At 27.4% G+C, this 21,908-nt stretch overlaps 1 protein-coding gene across 9 annotated transcripts; it reads left to right on the top strand.

Moving 5' to 3' along the window:
- Positions 1-381: 381 nt before the first annotated feature.
- Positions 382-21,431, top strand: LOC132944543 (uncharacterized). Of its 9 annotated transcripts, none has more exons than XM_061013953.1 (24): positions 926-1,516; positions 1,603-1,899; positions 2,012-2,069; positions 4,948-5,008; positions 5,427-5,572; positions 5,719-5,865; positions 5,934-6,061; positions 6,139-6,306; positions 8,383-8,527; positions 11,762-11,931; positions 12,078-12,291; positions 12,499-12,720; positions 12,945-13,151; positions 13,253-13,471; positions 13,710-13,916; positions 13,997-14,215; positions 14,413-14,619; positions 14,729-14,944; positions 15,052-15,210; positions 15,272-15,402; positions 15,483-15,650; positions 16,875-17,031; positions 18,007-18,207; positions 20,861-20,996. In XM_061013953.1, exons 3-23 carry the CDS (start codon positions 2,018-2,020, stop codon positions 18,204-18,206), a joined length of 3,543 nt encoding a protein of 1,180 aa, XP_060869936.1. In that variant the 5' UTR covers positions 926-1,516; positions 1,603-1,899; positions 2,012-2,017; the 3' UTR covers position 18,207; positions 20,861-20,996. The 9 variants fall into 9 exon arrangements, with proteins under 9 accessions (XP_060869935.1, XP_060869939.1, XP_060869942.1 ...); XM_061013954.1 differs by having other exon boundaries at positions 927-1,516; positions 5,471-5,572; XM_061013955.1 differs by lacking the exons at positions 926-1,516; positions 1,603-1,899 and adding an exon at positions 383-915 and having other exon boundaries at positions 5,471-5,572.
- Positions 21,432-21,908: the final 477 nt, after the last annotated feature.

Below are 21,908 nucleotides of genomic sequence, written 5' to 3'. Positions count from 1 at the left end.
TCAGCTAATATCGCATAATGCTTGAGTGTTATCAGTTTCTTATTATGTAGTATAATATGCGATCATATGATCGATCAATGGTCAAACTACATATAGATATGTGGCAAAGGAAAAATTATGATTAATTAACTTTTTCAAACCTGATTAAAATATATACTGCAAATATGATTAATATATTAATAATAATGTATTTACCATATTATATTATATAAAGATTACATAATAATTGGGTATACACTCGTACCAAAACGCATCTCTCGGTGGTTTACGTCAAAGTTCAATAATTTGACCTTAAATATAATAGTATTTTAATCAACTGAAAAAATTAAACTAACATTTTTAAAGACTGTTATCTTTTTTTTATAACCGTTTACAATCTAAAACGAAATATTCTGTGTTATTAGCTTCCCTCACAGTCACATATCAATATATTATACTTTACCATCGAAACTTGTAAAAATGAACTATCTAAAGAACAAGTGATTTTAAAATAAATTACAATTCTTATTTCTTTATTAGTCTTTAAATTTTACAATTTTTGCTTTGACTCCTATGGTCATTAGCATAACATTGTAAACATAAATACATTACATTTATAATTGAAAAAGAGAAAAGAAAAAAAAAGATACAAAAAACAGTTTTAAATTAGTTATTTTGATACTTTGTACATTGCAAATGTTGGCTAAAGTAGCTTAAGTAATTTAATTGTTTTAAGGAATTCAATAGTCAGTTTCGTTGTCTGGATTTGGACCTGGACTTGCTTCAATTTGGTGGATTATATTGAGATATGTTTATTACGTACATTCTACATTCTTCGAAGATGTGTTTGGCCGTGATTGTGGTGCCGCATATTGGTAATTGGCATATTGGTGGATCACCTTTATTCATTAAATATTCATGAGCAAATCTGTAATTGTATGTATCATTTTTTGTCATATTTAAATTGTTTTGAATTTTAAGGCATATTCAGGTTTATATTTTTTATTTTTTTTTTTCAAATTGTTTTCTACCTAAACCAAAATCCATTATTCTATAATTTGAATTCACCCGTTCATCAACCGCAATTCTGTAATTATCTTTTTTGGTGAACGTATGGACACCTAGACCCAATATCAAACAAGTATGGGTATGAATTAAACTGTAGTCAATTTTCATAAAAAATGACTAAAAATATAAACAACATATTATTGTGTAATTTATTGATGCCATTATTTTTGTAATACTTTTTTCACCAAAGTAAATAGAATGTAAATTGCACCATCGCGATAGTAAGAAATAAGAATTGTAACTTGCAGTAAAACTAAAATCACTTTTTCTTTTGATAGTTCCTTTGTACAAGTTTTGATGGTAGAGTATATTGAAATGTGACTATGTGAGAAACTGATAACACAGAATATTTCGTTTTAGATTCTAAACGGTTATAAAAAAAGACAACTATCTTTGTTGATTAAAATAATATTATATTTTAAGGTCAAAGTATTAAACTTTTACGCAAACCGCTGAGAGATGCGTTTTGGTACGGGTATTTACAAATGTTATTTAACCATGATATAATTTAATATGGTAAATAAATTATTAATAATAAATTAATTATATTTTCAGCATTATGTTATAATCAAATTTAAAAAAAGTTAGTTAGTCATAATTTTTCCTTTGCCACATATCTATGTATTTTAACCATTGGTCGATCATGCGATCGCATATAATCACTACATAATAAGAAACCGATAAAACTCGAGCATTATGCGATATTAGCTGAAGTTTTTATAAGACCCGACATTATGTGTCTAAAACTCTAGTGTAGTAAAGTTGTATTGATATTGCCGTCTCTTACATAGAGTTCTGATTAAGTAAACAAAATAATAAATTCTCTACAGATATTTTCAGTATTTAATTCAGGTATTTACATTTCGTTATTATTCATCATTACCTATTATATTTATTTGTTCGTTTGATATAACTTATGAACATTTATTTATTATATTTTTAAATATATTTGATTTAATTTCAGCTCACAATGGCAATAAAGGTGACGTATTCCTGGATAATATATTCATGTTTAATTTTTGGTACGTAAAATATATAGTAAAAAATATTTAATAAATAATTCATATTATATTATAATCAATCAATCAAAATATAAGTAGTGAAAATTAATAATTAAAATACAATGTCAAAAATAGTTATTCATATTTTTTATGTTAATTATAATACGCCAAAAATGAATTAAAAAAAGTAGTTAATTATAACACGAAAAAAATTCCCAAAAATCGAGCTAAACTGCATTATTTGAATATATTTGTGCAATATTCAATTTGAAATAGTGATAAGTGTTTATTACGAAGTAATGTTATCTTAGTTACAGGCACCATAGGAGATTGTTTGTGTTTTATTTGTTATTTCTCTAAAGTATATTAAGTATATTAGTTTCAATAAATAATAGGTACATAAATATGTTTCACCAGTTAAAAAAAAGTCATGGTGGCGATACGACACCCAAATCCAACTCGTAATTACGCCACTGGTAAATCTGTGCAAATTGTTCACACAAATACGAAGTTCTCCCGAAAAAAAACGAAAATTCCCGGGAATATATTTTTGTAGTAATATTGTAGTAATTCCCGCGAATATTCCCAACACCGGGAATTTCCCGGGAATATAATAAGTTTTTTAAATATTGATTATAGATTTCAGTTTTAAATTAAACTTATGGTTGTAAATGATCCAAATGACATCTCTTTATTGATATTATGTCAGTTTAAATATTTATCCTTTATAAAAAAGTTATAAAGTAACGATAATTTAATTTTTTTAAATTTGTAATATGGTAAATGATCACAAAATAAACGATCTAACTTTCATTTATCTATATTGAAAAAATAAAAATAAACATACTGAAATTAAAATACTGAATAACTTACTTATACATATTATAATGAACAACATATATTTATATATAACTATATAGGGACTTCAGTCTCTTTATTAATATAAACAAAAGCAAAACTGTACTCTTAATTAATACTTTTATAATAATAATGTATTATGATTTATGAACTTATGATAAAAAAAGGAAAACAATTAATAAAGTATCCAAACTACTACTTTGTATTGAAATACGTTGTGAAAATAAATATAACTAGGTACTAAATACATTTTTATTTATATATGTAATGAATAAAATAAAAATAGAACTTGACTTTAGTCTTTTTGTTTAAATCACTTCAAAATAAAAGTAAAACAGTACTCTTAATTTATACTTTTGAACAAAATATACTAGTAGACTGTCGTTCTTTTCCAACTAGATTTTAATTTTAATTTTTTTTTAATATTCCCCAAGGAAATTTTCCAAGAGGTTGGGGAATATTCCAGGAATATTCCCTGTTCCCGGGAACATTCCTTGGGGAATATTCCCAATGGTACATCTGTCTCTGGCCACTTATACTTATTGTCCGTACTATCAAATAGTTTAGCAGCATCGGTTTCATGAAACGGTTTCAATCCCTGAATATTATACAATATTGTATCTTTAAGTACTGGGGAATAATTTTTAGTTTTTACAATAGAAATGAAAACCTAAATATTTATAGTTATTTAGTTCAAACATATTGCGTTGGTATACATTGTATAAGTTATATGGTAAAGTTTATCAAATGACAAAATAAAAAGGTGGATAAGTGGATGTCGCTCTGCTGTACAGTAGGTTACAAGTGGGTCACTGTAATGGATGGTGTTAAATTTGAATTCAATGATATAATATCATTGTATAAGAAAAACGATTCTGAGCGAAAACGGTCAGTCAGCCTATGATTTGACCAAGTATATTTGATAATATTATTAGTGTGAATAAAGTAATTTATATATAACCTATTTACGTGGAGCCTTCTTTTAAATTTTCAATCCTTAGCCTTAAAAGTTAAAAATGTATACATTTTTAACTACAAAATAATTAATAAATTATAAATTTGATAAATGTTGTCAAAATTTGAACTTTAAATGTTTATAAAAAAAAATTGTGAATATGTATTTTTAATATTTTTCAACTGCTATTAGAACGATATATCAGGAGCCTTATATTAAATATTCACGCTTTTTTACCCAACAAATAAAATTTTATTGATATTTATAGAAAAAAAAACTAAAATAATTGAAAACTTACAATGTCCGTAAACAGCTCAAAAAGAGTCAAAATATTTTCAAATTTTATGGTGTATAGGAAATGCAATTATAAACATTAAGTCAAAATTTCATGTCCCTACGGTCATTTGTTTTAGAGGTTCACCAAAAACCAAAATCGATTTTCTCGAAAACAGATTTTGCGTAAATATTCCCGTTTTTCCTTAATTTTTCTTTTGTTTTTCACGTTGCTTTTGAAAACTACTGAGAAATTTTTAATTTTGACCACCCAACTTACCAGCTAGATTCACTTTCCTATCAGAAAAGTTACTGTTGAAGAAAATCCAAGCACTTTTACTGTCCTAAAAGGTGATGACAGACACAAAAAAAAAAAAAAAAAACACACATCCCTGTAAAATCAATACATTCATCGCTTCGCTCAGAATCTAAAATTCTGAAAAAAAAATAAACACTTCTTAATATTTGGCAATGACTACAAACAGAAACTTAACAATTTAGTTTGTTCTTATGGTAATCTATATAAAATAATATAAGATAGTTTTTGAATTGGGACAAACATTTTAAGTAAATAAAGTAGCTTGCAGGAGAAATGATTGGGTTTCTTTTTACATTTTATTGACTGGGCAGAAACTTTGTCCTCTCCGGCTCTATTGTTCATTTAAATGACATGAATGCAATATATTAAATAATTATAATTTAGTTATGATACCATTAAATTCAAACTGTTAATACTGGTTAAAACAATAAATAATATTCTTAATAAACTTAAAATTGTTTACGTATTTAATGCATAATAATTCATTATTTCAGGATCCGGTATTTTGTGTGATAGAAAACTGGAAAAACGACATGCTGTATCATCTGGCTCAGAGTTTGTGACTTTACTATAAATAAATATTATTTAATATAATTTATGTTAGTATAAATGTCGAAAATAATGGTGGTTGGAGCCTGGGGGCTTATAGACCTAAAGTCTTAATAAGGACTATCAACGATTTATATATTTTAATCTACTAACTAAAGTCACTACACATTATGATCAGGAAGATCAACATTTTTAGTATGCAAAAAACTAACTTTATCTTCTGTTCTTCGCTCTTTTTTTTTTATTGCTAAAATGTTGATTACGCGTAGGCAATCGGATTCCGACGTAACATTTAATTGTATGTTCAGAAATCAAATTGTTTATTACAACTTTGAATTTATTTTATAATAATTCTTTATACTTCTATAGCTCTCGTATTTGCTTAACATTGTATAATTAATATTAAATTTGAAAAACATTATAGAGACATTGATGATATGTTTTATTGTTTAAATGGACTGCGTATAGAATGGTCATCGGTTTGCGATAATAATAGGGATTGTTCGGATGGTTCAGACGAGACCAATGAGTTTTGTGCACGATACGAGTATGGAAGAAATATTAGCATGGGTATAAAAAATTAGCTTAATGATAAACCTATAATATTTTTTTATGTTTGTATTTTGTAACTAGTAGATGCCAGACGTTTTAATATTTATCTAAATATGGATCTTTTAATATTACATCTAATAATATATTATCTTATACTGTTTTAGATTGCGGTAGAGTATCCAAAGAAATTAAAAATGAACATTCGTTAGAAGCAACACCTTGGATAGTTGATATATATGCTACACATAAATCAAAGATATCTCAATATTTAGGTTTAGGATCGATTATTTCTCCAAATGTAGTAGTTACTGGTAATGTCCTTGCATAATGTACTCGTATTTAAGGAGGAATGAAATTTAATGAAATATTATTTTTATAGTGGCTCGTATTTTTCGGAGTTCCGGTATAAGATTCAGCCAAAATTCAAAGGAAGAATATGATCGATATTTGTGTAAAATTGATATTCCCTTACAAAATTACAATGAGAATGATCACAATTATATCGATGTAAGTTATTAATTATTTTAAGTCCAAAAATAATTTGTATAATAATATGTATTATTTAAGTTACAACATTTGTGCAGACAAAAATTATTTACCTGTATGATGGAGCTAATTATGAAGATTTAGCAGTTATTGTGTTAGAAACCAAAATTTCGTTTAGTAATGGTGTTACACCCGTTTGTATCGATTGGAATAAACGATATAATGCACGGTTAATGAAATATTCTCAGAATAGAGCTTACGGAAAGGTAAATTTGTTGTTCTATATGTCTATATACGTAGTTTACTAGTTTGTAGTTTAAATATATAAAATATAATATTAAATTGATTGACTGGTTGAATTTCTACAAAGTGCTAGGATTTGGACAAAATTGGGAAGTTCCGTGGGTTAGTTTATTTCAGTTCATTTCCGTCACAACTTAGTCCGACGAACGTACAAAATCAAATACCTAACTAACTTAAATATACGTTCTGACTGAGATCAGCAATATTAATACTTTGAAAAAAATGGGCTACCTTTATTTCTATTTACACCCCTATTACCTCGTATGAGTACATTTGTTGTTATTGTGAGGGCTTCCACAGTTTCACTGGCTACAAGAATAAAAAAAAAAAACGGGAAACCACAAAATATTATTTATATGTTCATATTATTTTATTTATTACTAGCTGATCCCGTGCACTTCGTTGCCTGTTAAATGTACCAACTCTATATGACTCAAACTTTGTTGACATTTTATGTTTTTGCTTTGGCACATGAAATCGAAATCGAAAAACGTTACGTTACAAAAAAACTTTACTTTACGAAAAAAATTGCAAAATATCATATTTTTATCATACGAGATTTGAACTTCGTAACCACCGTCACCATAGCAACATAGCAACAATCATTACCATAGCACCGGACATGTTGCTATAGCAACCCCCGTTACCATAGCAACAGATGTAACTATAGCAACCAAAGTTGGAGATCGTTGCCGGCTGACTTACTAATTAGCTATCTAATGGACTCTCGTGGGCTGTAGTATACGTTAATTTTTAATGATCACTCAAAAAAATAGAATCGAAATCGAAAAACGTTACGTTCAAAAAAAGTTACTTTACGAAAAAAATTTCAAAATATCATATTACTCATACGATATTCGAACTCGATATACGCGCTTATCAGTTATCACACGATAATTAGGTGCGACTGCGCCGACGCTCGATGTGTTTGATACTTCGACCATTTGAGCATAATATAGCGAATTTCGCGAAAGTCGGACGTGGACGGTACGCCGCGCTCCGAGACCATCATTCCTCCACAAACACACGCACACGCACACACACTTATATATATTTTCGATTTTTCAATGTAAATTGTAACCAATAGCAGTCGAGTCTTTAATTTTTGTTTTATCAATTACCATACAAATATTACCTAGGTATGTGCTACTTATGATGAGCAAGGAAAACAAAGACATAAAATGTTGTACTTCATTGCAGACTCGTATGCAATATGATTTAATTTTTCAATTCGTTATTAAATAATATTCGGTGTATGGTGTTCAAAATAAAATTTATCTTAAATTTTCTGTTGGCTGGAATAAAAATTCTGATTCGCAGCAGTATATTGTTAGGTAGGCAAACTACCTGCGGTAGATTGCGGACCCTGTGCTGTTTGTACGTAACTGTATGGTTTTAACTCTAAATTATCGAATTTATACCAAGTTTGTCGTTTTTACTTAATTCCATATAATCAATTAATAAAAATCGTAACCTAACCTATATAACCGTACTAAAATTGGATGAATATAAAAAACCAAATTTAACCATTTTAAATTTGCCTATCTTCTTCCCAGAGGTCTAATTTACACACAAACATTAATTTATATAATATAATATATATATATATATATATAAACAACCATTAATAAACAAAAATTTCTATCGTAAATCTCAAAATTTTTGAAATCTCCATTTTTGAAATCGGTTCAGTAGTTTCGAAGATTATCCCAAACATACAAACAAACGCTATCATTTTATATAGTATATAAAATTTAGGCTGATTGACCGTTTTTGCTCAGAATCGTTTTTCTTATACAATGATATTATATCATTGAATTCAAATTTAACACCATCTATTACAGTGACCTACTTGTAACCAACTATACAGCAGAGCGACATTCACTTACCCACCTTTTTATATTTATAATTATATCGTTGTCGTGGTTACAATAAAGTTGAAAAATCACTTAAATAATCTTGATGAAAAATAAAAAGTCGTATCCAGCCTAAAAAGTAAAAACATATATATCTGTTTAATAATGTTTATACTTTTACAGATTTCTGGTTTTAAAATACGGGATCAAATTAATCATACTGTATGCATATTTGAACAATTTTTTCCCGAAATCTTCACCGACATCAGAACTTGTGAAAAAAGGATTAATCCATTCGATTTTGAATCTTGCATTTGGTTGAAATTGGGTAATAAAAGTTTATATTGTAACGTGCTCAACTTGTTCTAGTTGAAATAGTGAAGGTGTTTTGAAATAATTTACAATGATGATTGTATAGTTTGTATTTATTATCACTCAATATAATAATTGTGTAGAATATTCTAAGTCCAAATAATTAATTTTATTTAAACTGTGTAGCTAGCGAGTTGTGACATTAGCTTAGTGACTGTTCCGATAGTGGCTGGTTGTTCGTCTGATAAACGCTTGTCCATCAGTGTACCTCGTAGGGTCAGTCCCTAATCCTTACGTCCCTCCTATACTTCGCACAACCGTACATGGTCGTCTTGCGGTTAGACATAGTGCGGGATTGTCGCACGACGGATGTCTAACATATATTTATTGGTATAGTGGATTTGTGGTGTTATTTTGTATAACAGCAAAATGTCTACACGGACATATTTATATTTACGCAGCGCGTATAATATATGATTACGTACATATTACGCTATTACTTAGACAGGTATTTAGATAGGTAGTCACAGCTCGCTAAATTTTCTGATCATTTAATTCAATTTTTATTAAAATATGGAATGTGCGATGGTTGGCACTTTGGAGGTAAAAATGTAACATATAATATTCTTGCGCTTGTTTAAATAGTTTTAAAAATCTAAAAAAAAATTAAAGAAATGGGGACTTTTATGATTTTTTACATTATCTATTGTTTTTTTTTTATTTTTTAGAGTAGGTAGTTTAAACTGTGTATAGTAACCAACATATCACCGATAATTTTATGCTGATATTAACGCAATTGCAATGTTTTTTAGGGTTTCGTACGATTAAACAGGACCTTATTACTAAGGCTCCAATGTCCGTCCGTCCGTCCGTCCGTCTGTCACCAGGCTGTATCTCATGAACCATGAAAGTTAGAAAGTTGAAATTTTCACAGATTATGTATTTCTGTTGCCGCTATAATTACAAATACTAAAAACCGTAGAATATAAAATATAAGCAGTGTTGCTAATATGTTTATAGAAGATGGTACGGAACCCTTCGTGCGCGAGTTCGACTCGCACTTGTTCGGGTTTAAGTTTTTTTTTTTTTAATATATTCTATATACCTATTGTTTCTATAAAATATTAAATATCCTAGTTGAACAGTGACACACACACAAATCTTCGATAAGAGTGGAATTTCGTATACAATGATATATCATTGAAATCAAATTATTTCTATATACATGAATTTGAAATATATTTTGTGACTGTTGATATATTTTGTCGTGATTTCAAATTGAACAATACAAATATAGATTCTGGGAGAAGGAATGAATGTACTGATTTCCCAGCAATTCATCTTTTAAAACTTATGAGGAATCTTATATTCAATTTTCAAAACTGGGATTTTAGAACAAATTTATGAATTTTTCAAAGAGAAGTGTTCTTTAGAAAACTAAAAATAATTTTTCACTGACTTTTTATATATTAATTAGTAGCTATGTACCGGCTGCATATTTGAGCTTTTGGACCCAACGAAATTTCAAGTATCCATAATTATTCATTATTCAATAACAACAAAACAATAAAATCATTCATTGAGAATTCGTTAACTTGCGTTTGAAAATGAAATTTTAAAACATTTTCAACTTTATACGCTCATTAAAAATTAGTTTGACTTTCCGGTAATTTTTTTTTATCGAAGGTATGGAAAGTGACGTAAATTGGTATTTATTAATGATTTTGACGAATTTTGTCAAAATCCTAACTACAGACGTATAGAAAAAAATTTTGTGGAATTACGCTTAATCTTTTAGACTCTGAGGGGAGTGAGGAATCTAGTGGTTTTACAATAGTGTTTATTTTTTTATTTTTTTATATATCCTGCGTACAAAATTTCTACCAGAAGGAGTGCTTTGATTTCAACATATAGTATCTTATCGTTTAGCAAATTGCATCAAGATGGTACTTTAGGGAGGTCGTTTTTCGATTTTCTCAATAGTTATTTAATGCCACAGGAAAAACCACCAACAAATTACAAAAAACTGCTAAAAATGGGATTTTAATTTCCAACGCTTTGTTTATCACCATATAAACGAATTAAAATAAAGATAAAAATAACTATTTTAGTTATTTTGTTGTAATTTATAATATTAAATCAACACATAGGCTATAATAAAATATAATAACAATATAAAATATCCACACCAATTGAAAATCGAATACTTAATTCCACTTTTTATCATGTACACAGATAAAAACATTAAAAATTAAAAAAAAACACATCATTGTATTATCGACACATTGATTGTTTCGCACAAAATCAAAAATTAAGAAAAATTAAAAAAAAACAAAAATTTTCAACTCAACTCCTAGTTTCAAAATTCAGATTAAAATAAATACAGCCAAACTTCCACAGTAAAAAGTCACATGGGTAACAAAAAATCGTATTTTAGAGAAAATCTGATTCTAAAATTTGGTTTGGTTCTCAAAAATATTTCAAACGGAAATTAACCCACAAACAAATGCCTAATATTATTAATTTATATTATTGTTATCTAGTGCATAAGATTAACAGAAAATTAATAACAAACTTAATATTTAGTACCTTGTATCAAAAATGGTAGAGTATTGAATAATTATGTTTTTGTGAACAATTTCCAGCCTTTTTAAAAGTATTTCAAATATATATTCCAAATACTAAAAATAAAATATTCAGAATATGTATTCGAATACTTTTTTTTAGTATATTTAGATTTCAATAGCAAAAATATTATTTTTTCAATTCTGTGTTTATAAATGAACATTATTATAATCTCGATAATACACACCTATCTGGCTATCTATTAGTTTATATTCAAATTATATAATTAATAAGTAATAAGTAATAGTTGGTAATATATAAGAGTATATAACTAATTACTACATATAAATTATATTAATTTGAATATAATTTATCACAATTGAAGAAAATTCAATATAAAATACTCAAAAGAGAAACTACCAATAAAATGGAAAAACAATAATATGAAAATGTGTGGAAAGCAAAATTGTATGAGACGTGCGACAGGCCACACTATTTGTGAAGAAATAACGTAAGTTTTGAATGTGCATTCCTACCCGCTGGATCCAGCCAAAATCATTGGAAGCTAAGCAATAAATAAAAAATGAAATCTACCACAGAAAAATTGAATGGATTTTCACATATAAACCCAACAATAACAAAATCTTTCATTTGCGCCTTATGAATAAAATACCGCTTGTTTCAGGACAAAGAGAAGATGATGGAGTTGACTTTCAAAGCTTAAGCGTATTACACTCTGATTTATATTATTTAACTGGGGTAGGGAGTTTCAAAAGTCACCTGGATAAAAATAAATTAGGATTTAAAGCTATAACATACCAAGTTCCATGGATTCGTGGAATTTTGTTCAAATATGTACGTACATTTGTTTCTTTTTTGGTTATCAATTAAAATTTGTAATTAATTGTATTGGATTTGTTTATTTAATGACGCTTTTGTATCAATACTTTCATATTTTAGAAAGAATGAAATAATATTCGTAACATTTAATATTTTGACAGAGTACATCGAATTTATGTGTCTTACCAACGGTCGAAGGAGTTGTACATTCTTATAAAGGTTTTCATTCAATTTTATCTCCCGGGACATTAATTAATCCTAACACTACTGTTATTGAGAACTGTGAAGTTGGATATAATAAAACTCATCCTAATGGTTTTAGGGTTTGTCAGAGATATGGAATTTGGAAAACAGATTCTGATAAATTATGTTTGAGTAAGTTTTGTTTTGTTTTGTAATTTTTATGATTTAATAATTTCTTATTGAAATATTATGTGTCAGATTTTTGGTTATGTTTGGTTTTAATTTGATTATGTTTAAGTAAGTTATGTATTGATATTTGTATGTCGCAATAATTACTTATTTGAATATTATGAGTCTGATGTATAGTTATGTTTGAATATAACTTTGTTATGTTTATAGAAATGTGTCAACCTCTACTATCAGATAGCGTAGATATTCAATGTAGTTATAATGGTAATTATGCTAATTGCTCAAATCAATCGAAACCTTACACAAAAGCAAAAATATCATGTAAGCTAACACATTATTTTGCACCGAATGTACAAGAAGAGGCTGCAAAAGAATTACATTGTCAGTCTAATGGAATGTGGGATAAAGAACTATATAGATGCAATATAATGTGTAATTAAATTTTTTTGTCATAAAAACTTAAGGCTCTAATTCAAGTTACTTGTATTGTACCCAAATGCTTTTATTCGTTTTACAATATTGTTAAAATTAAGAAAGATCAAATTATTAAGTTAAGCAGAATTGTTTGATGTACATTTCTAAACCGTCAACAACATGTATATTTTTTTAGGTATAATATTCATTATTACTTACTACCATTTATATTTATATTCCAGCGAATGTATGCGTTTTACCAACTATTGAAGGAGTTGTTTTTACTCATGAAGATTCTAATGATATTTTATCTCAAGGAACATTGGTTAATCATGGTGTTACCGTAAATGAGAACTGTACATTTGGATATCATAATGTTAATCCCAATGGCTTTCGGGTTTGTCAGAAAAATGGAAAATGGAAATCAGCTTTTAATAAATTATGTTTGAGTAAGTTTAGTATTGAATTTGTAGGTTCTAATAATTACTTATTTCAATATTATTTTGTCTGATTTTTGGTTATGTTTGATTATAAATTTTTATGTTTATAGAAATGTGTCCACCACTACTATCTGACAGTTTAGATATTAAATGTAGTTATATTAGTAAGTATACTAATTGCTCAAATCTATCGATACCTGGCACAATTGCAACACCAAAATGTAAGGCTATTTATGTTCTACCAAATGAACGTAAAGAGACTCCACTTGAATTACATTGTCAGTCTAACGGATTGTGGGATAAAGAACTATATAGATGCAATATAATATGTAATTTAATTTTTTGTCTTACAAATCTAAAACTATAATTTATATATATTACTAATTTACATTACTTTTATTGTACCCAAATGCTTTTATTTGTGTTACTATTGTAAACAATTAAGGAAGAACAAATCATTAAGTTAGGCATAATTGATTGATATACATCACTAAACCGTCAACAATATGTCTATTTTTTTGGTATTCTACTCATTGTTACTTATTATCATTTATATTTTTATTTCAGCGAATGCATGCGTTTTACCAACTGTCGAAGGAGTTGTATTTACTTATGAAGATTCTAATGATATTTTATCTCAAGGGACATTAGTTAATCATGGTGTTACCGTAAATGAGAACTGTACATTTGGATATCATAATGTTAATCCCAATGGTTTTCGGGTTTGTCAGAAAAATGGAAAATGGAAATCAGCTTTTAATGAATTATGTTTAAGTAAGTTTTGTATTGATATTTGTATGTAGCAATGATTACTTATTTAATTATGTTTAATTATAATTTGTTTATGCTTATAGAAATGTGTCCACCTCTAGTATCTGATAGTTTAGATATTAAATGTAGTTATAAAGGTAACTATACTGATTGCTCAAATCTATCGATACCTGACACAATAGCAATACCGTCATGTAAGCCAACACATTATTTTTCATCGAATGGACAAGAAGAGACTGCCAAAGAATTACATTGTCAGTCTCATGGAATGTGGGATAAAGAACTATATAAATGCAATATATGTAATTTAATTTTTTGTCATAAAAACATAAGAATATAATTTATTTATATTACTAATTTACATTACTTATATTGTACCCAAATTCTTTTATTTGTGTTACTATTGTTAAAATTAAGGAAGATTAAATCGTTAGGTCAGGAAAAATTAGTACATAGTACCTACCTATTAATAATTATTACTTATTATCAATTATTTCAGTGAATACATGCGTTTTACCAAAGGTCGAAGGAGTTGTATATACTTATGAATATTCTAATGAAAGTTTATCTCACGGGACATTAATTAATCATGGCGTTACCGTAAATGAAAACTGTACATTTGGATATCATAATGTTTATCCCAATAGTTTTCGGGTTTGTCAGATAAATGGAAAATGGAAAACAGCTTATGATAAATTATGTTTGAGTAAGTTTTATATTGTAATTTGTAAATTATAATAATAACATATTAGTTATTTACATATTATTAGTTTGATTTTTGGTTATGTTTAATTATAATTTGTTTATGTTTATAGAAATGTGTCCACCTCAACTATCTGATAGCTTAGATATTAAATGTACTTATAATGGTAAGAAGACTAATTGCTCAAATCTATCGATACCTGACACGATAGCGATACCAAAATGTAAGGATACTTATTCTCTACCAAATGGAAAAATTGAAACTCCAATTGAATTACATTGTCAGTCTAACGGATTGTGGGATAAAGAACTATATATATGCGAGCCAGGTGATTGTATATTTAATTGTATAAATATATGTATACTCTTTAATTTACTTCACTTTTACTGTATCCTTATTATTTTAATTTATATTTATATTTAAATCATATTTTAGATTGCGGTAGACCATTTATCAAAACCCAAATATTGATCAATAATGGTGAAACAGCAAATGTCGGAACGGCACCTTGGAATGTCGCTATATATAAAAAAAAATCCAATTATGAATTCAAATGTGGAGGATCAATTATTTCTCGAAACTTAGTCGTTTCCGGTAAAGTATATACAATGAATTAAAAAAAAAAAGAATGAAAAAAATTAAATATTATTTTTAGCGGCTCATTGTTTTTGGGAAAAAGGTATGCCATATACTATAATAATAATCGACGATCTTTACAAAGTTGCTGTTGGAAAATATTATAAAAACTTTAAAATTTTTGACAATGAATATCCTCAAATAATTAATGTTAGTTATACGTAATTAAAAGTCTACAAATAATTTGTAAGGCATAATATATGATATAAATTAAGACAATTAATGTACAGGTGGATAGGATTCTAATGCAAGATGGTTATAATGGATTTTTCGGGCATTATGCTGTAGATATAGCTGTTATTGTGTTACAAAACAGTGTTTTTTTTAGTAATGGTATAACACCTGTTTGTATGGATTGGAATGGTATCTACAATGTATCCAATGGAGATGAAGGAAAGGTTGGTTTGTATTTTTATTTAAAATGCTACTTAACTACAGTAAATTACGTACCTATAAATATTGACGTATGTCCATTTGTATGTATACAAATACTGTGAGATTCTCTGCTAAAGTTTGCATAAATATTGACATGTACAATACATAAATAATATTAATTGCAAGTGAATACCACTATGCCAAGTAGGTTATTGTGGGTCTTTGTAATAGACAGTATTACATTTAAATACAATGATATAATTTAATTGTATACAAACACTGTGCCGACGGGACCCCAGGACAAAAATCACGGAGGGTATCAGGACCGCGGTGCGTTGTGCTGTGGTCTGCCGATTCTCTCCCCTTTTCGTCCAGTGGTAAGTCTGAGAGAAGACAGTCGGCCTATTTTAAAACAATACATTTAAGTTACAATGTAATAACTAAGATGGTTATTAAATATCTAGTTTCGTCCAAAATCGAACTTAATACAGAAAAAAAGATTTATGGCGACAGTATGAAGAGTTTATTGTTACAAAATAATTTTAATATTTTAATATTTTTACGTATGTATTACGTCAAATTATAAAATTTAAATGTTTATAATATACAAAATAAATCCTATGAATCTTTATTTTTAACTGTATTTATATTAATTTATGAGTAACCTTCTATTAAATTTTTAAACCAAGGAAAAACATTCATAGAAAAAAAACTAATAAAATTTAAAACTACTATAAACAACTTACAAATGATATTGTTAAGATCCATCAAAATAATATTATAATTTCCGATATTGATAAAAAACTATGGTAGATTTTTTAATTACTCTTAAGTGAGTAATGTTTCCGAGTGAGTTTGTAATAAAAACTACTTATGACTCATAAGTTATGAGTAACCTTATATTAAGTTGTCAAGTATTTTGACACAGCAATTTATCGACAATAAATTTAAAAAAACTAATAAAAATGGAAATGTTCTTAATAATGTATACCTATTTATAAATAGCAAAAAAATCAATATAATATAGAAAATGCGAATGTGAATTTTTCAAATCGTCCTATCAAAAATACCAACGACATTAACTTTCCTATCATAATAGATGTTGAAATTTGAACATCGAAGCATTATTTCTTCTAGTACAAAGTTTATACGCAGTAAAATAAGACAAACATCATAGTAGAGTCAATACATGAATCGCTCTGCTAAGAATCTATAATAAAATCTCAAACTTTTTTACACTTTTACAGATTGTTGGTTGGGGAAAAACGAAAGAAGGCATTGAAAGTCCTATTTTATTAAAAACTGGTTTACCATACATCAACATGACAACGTGCCGGGATATGTATACAATGGGATTTCAATCATATGTGACTCCTGATAAGTGTTGTGCTGGTTTTTCATTGGGTAATAAAATATTTAAACATTAATACAATAAAATCATTGATTTTTTTACAAACTTTACTTTTATTAAATTAATAAATCACATTTTACAATAAGTGTAATAACTCAAAATATATCAAACAAACTATATACATAACGAGTTAGTCTCCACTTTTTCGTATCTATTGATTAACACATTATTATAGTACTTTATGATGTATTGAATTCGTTCTTAACTAGTTAATGATCTATAAAATAGTAAAATCTAAAAAGTAATCCGGCTGGAACAGTTGTAAATCGACATAAGAATATTATTTTAGTAACATTCAATTTATGTATGCAAGACATCATTGACACAAATAATGTGTATACTTTAGGATTTTCGATAGAAGAGATGTCATCGACTTACCTAATGGTAATAACCTATAATATGACAATTAAATATCTTGTATGGTCAAATTTCAAACTATCGAAAGAAAATTATAGCATAATGTTTATGGTGGGAAAGAATTTTGTTAAATATAAAAGAAAAATAATAACAACCAACGTAGGTCCATGTATGTTGTTATATATAGTTGCTCGACATACTGCTTATCAAAATATTTTGTTCCCACATCGAAATTTAATTCTCGGATCAAAGATATACACGTACTGGTTAGAATATTTTGTATGGGATATAGCGGAAAAACACTTTGGTCGATGTGGTCGTCGATATATTTATCCATATATTATAGTTTCAAACCACATCTGTCACATATCATAGGTACCTACAATATTAAATATCCTTGTAATATCCCTGTACATAATATGTTATTACAATAAGGTAAATCTATAATTATTTAGTTATTTATTCAAATAAATAAACTTAAACCCTATAGCATAATGTAACGCAAGCACAGGAAAATGTGTACATAGTATGTGAACTCTGATATACAGTTACCTTATTACTCAACTGCAGTCGTATGATTAAATGTAGTATTATGTGTACATTTTTTTTAGTTCCAGGATATGGTTTAGATGAGGGAGACAGTGGTGCAGGCTTATGCTTTTCACACTTTAAATTGCATTATTTAACCGGAGTAGTTAGCCTCAGGGAAGCAGACGCAAATAATTCAATCGCACTTTTTACATCAGTTCATTACCACATTGTATGGATTCGTAGTCTTTATACCAAATATAATACAGTCCAATATAATTAAGGTAATGTTGTGAAAGTTATTTATTCATATTGTAATTGCCTGAAAAAGCCTGTATGGTTGAAAAAATATAAAATATTTAATATAATATTTTAGATTCTGAGCGAAGCGATGAATGTATTGATTCTACAATGATGTGTGTTTTTTTTTTTATTTTTTTTTTTTATTTTTGTGTCTGTCATCACCTTTTAGGACAGTAAAAGTGCTTGGATTTTCTTCAATAGTAACTTTTCTGATAGGAAAGTGAATCTAGTTGGTACTTTGGGGGTCAAAAGTAAAAATTTCCCAGTAGTTTTCTCAAGCGACGTGAAAAACAAAAGAAAAATTAAGGAAAAACGGGAATTTTTACGCAAACTCTGTTTTCGAGAAAATCGATTTTGGTTTTTGGTGTAACTCTAAAACAAATAACCGTAGGGACGTGAAATTTTGACTGAATGTTTATATTAGCATTTTCTATACACCATAAAATTTACAAAATATAAATTGACTCTTTTTGAGCTGTTTACGGCCATTGTCAGTTTTCAATTTTTTTAGTTTTTTTTTCTATAAATATCAATAAAATTTTATCTGTTGATTAAAAAAGCTTGAAAATTTAATAGAAGGCTCCTAGGTTATTGTTTCAAAGACAGATGAAAAAAATTAAAAATCCTTAGTCACAGTTTTTAATTATAAGCATTTAAAGTTCAAATTTTGACAAAATACGGAAAAATCACGAAAAATAGCAAATTATTTTGAGTTGAGAATTCATAAAAATTTTTCTTTTTAAATCTAAGATTTGAAAATGTAATATAAGATTACTCATAAGTTTGTCTACCTTTATCAAAAAAAAAATGTCTAGAAGAAACTTAAATTAAATTTTTATGAGCGTCTGAAATTTATATTTTTACAACATTTGATATTTACTCGATTTCTCATGTAAAAATTTTCTTATTTTATTGTAATTAAAAAACGAATGACTGTAGATACTTTAAAATTTCACTGAATGTTCATATTAGCATTTTCTATACACCATAAAATGTTGAAAATATTTTGACTCTTTTTGAGCTGTTTACGGACATTGTCAGTTTTCAATTTTTTTAGTTTTTTTTTCTATAAATATCAATAAATTTTTATTTGTTGGGTAAAAAAGCGTGAAAATTTAATATAAGGCTCCTTATATATCGTTCTAATAGCAGTTGAAAAATATTAAAAATACATAGGCACATTTTTTTTTTATAAGCATTTAAAGTTCAAATTTTGACAACATTTATCAAATTTATAATTTATTAATTATTTTGTGGTTTAAAATGTATAAAATGTTTAACTTTTATGGCTAATGATTGAAAATTTAAAACAAGGCTCCGAGTAAATAGGTTATATATAAATTACTTTATTAACAATAATATCATCAAATATACTTGGTAAAATCATAGGCTGACTGACCGTTTTCGCTCAGAATCGTTTTTCTTATACAATGATATTATACCATTGAATTCAAATTTAACACCATCCATTACAGTGACCCACTTGTAACCTACTGTACAGCAGAGCGATATCCACTTATCCACCTTTTTTTTGTTTGTTTGAGAATATATTTATTGTATCGAAAAGGATGTTGGTGGAGTTCAAAAGAGATAATAAGTGGTCACGATATGGATAGCCTGGGGCAGATGAATAGTAGGTGGCAAATGTCACAAACTATATTTTTTTTCCTTATGTTTAACAATTTTGAACGGTTGTATAATTGTTCGTAATATTAATCATTTTAGGTACATATGTAATAATTTTGCATTGTACTTTTGTCCATTTATATATAGGCCAAAATAACACTCACTCACTCACTCACTCACTCACTCACTCACTCACTCACTCACTAGCTCATTCATTCGCCGCTACGATTCAAAAACTACAAATTGTACGTACTAGAATGTTGGAATAATGGTTCCTATAATGATCTAGATGAGCATTAAGAAAGGATTTTACGATTTTCTCATTTAAAGTGGTTGGAGAGATCTTAGGTTCATGTGACAATTAAAACTTTTGTTTGCTTATAAATGACTGCTATTGGTTGCAGTTGCAGATTATAATAGTAAGATACGGTGTGTAAATGAGATTGATGTGTAATCCTTTAACTTTTTTCATTTCCCTGTAAAAATGGAGACAAAGTTGCCAAATACATACTATTACAGTGGTAAAGAGCAGTTTTGTGTGACCTTCGTAGAAGAAATGTTACGAAGACCCTGCTGCTAGGTTATATATCTTAATAGTTAATTGATGTATTAGTAGATACGTGTTTATATAATATTATACGAGGGACTATGGGTGTGCATTAGTTGTTAACGCGTTCTGGTGTCATTTAAGACTGTTAAGTGATTTTATTTCATGGCCTAAATTCTAAAGGGTGAGTGTACAATTAAAATTCTACTTCTCAACTATATTTTATATGTAATATGTATATAACAATGTTATATGAAATATTTTAACTGAGGATGTGTGTAGAAGACACCACAAAATATTATAGTTTTAAACCACATCTGACACTTGCTATAGGTACTTTATCTATATCGTTGTAATTTAGCACTTGTTTTTCAGTTGTAACGATAATAATGTAAATCCTATTACCCAATGACTGTAGTATGTTTAAATTAAGTATAATTTATAAAAAATTTGAGTTTCAGAACATGGTGTTTATGAGGGTGATAGCGGTGCAGGATTATGCGTTTTACACTCTAATTGTTATTATTTTACCGGATTCATGATTCTCAAGGATCCAGAAGCAAATAACTCAATCACAGTTTTTAAGTTCAGTACCACATTCAGTGGATTCGTGAACTGTATAAAATACATAATTAAGAATAATATAATAATATTATAGTAACGTTATGAAAATAATTTATTCGAACTGTAATTGGAATCAATCTTTGTATTTCGTATAATTAGTTTTTACTTATGTGTAAAAATTCTTTACAGTTCTCATGATAATTGTTCATTAAAATAAATTATGATTGATACCAATTTTTCATTTTACTTACATTAATAGTTTCATAATTTTTACTATATTATGTATTATGTAATATATTGACATTGTTTTTGACAACCAATATTCGAACGAGTAACTTTTGAGTTATATAACTTTTTATACTAATTATAATATGTCTATGTTTATGTATACAATAGATTTTAAAGTTCAAATGATTTAAAACGTTTGGAATTATTATTGATATATCAATACCAATTACCAAGTATAATTTGTTCAAATGACACTGCATTATAAAATAATAAATATAATATAATACATCTAATATTAAGTCACAAAGTTTATAATTTATTAATACATTTTTCCAGGATTTCTATTCTTCGACTAACCATTTTAACAACTCAAAAACGTGACCAATCTACTTTGTTATGTATGCATAATATAATTTCTCATCACTGTTTTTTATGGTAAAGCATTTAGACAAAATAATACGCTAAAATTAAATTAAAAAATAATAAGGATTCTTTCCCCTCACGTCCCACCCAAATAAATTAAATAATTATCATAATAAATTTGTTATAATATTTTTTTTCCGGTTTTTATTAGTAATATTATGGTCACACGGCGATATGGTTAGGCAATTCGGGTACATAGCGTATCTGTTTCTTCGTTATCCCATGGTTATACAATGTTAGGCCGATATAATATTATATTATGGGGACTAAAGCGTTATCCATTCTAAGGATTGA

The sequence above is a fragment of the Metopolophium dirhodum genome, chromosome 5, assembly GCF_019925205.1.
Source record: "Metopolophium dirhodum isolate CAU chromosome 5, ASM1992520v1, whole genome shotgun sequence".
Lineage (NCBI taxonomy): Eukaryota > Metazoa > Arthropoda > Insecta > Hemiptera > Aphididae > Metopolophium > Metopolophium dirhodum.
The sequence above is the reverse complement of the archived record's forward strand: the minus strand, read 5'-3'. Positions and strand labels throughout refer to the sequence as shown.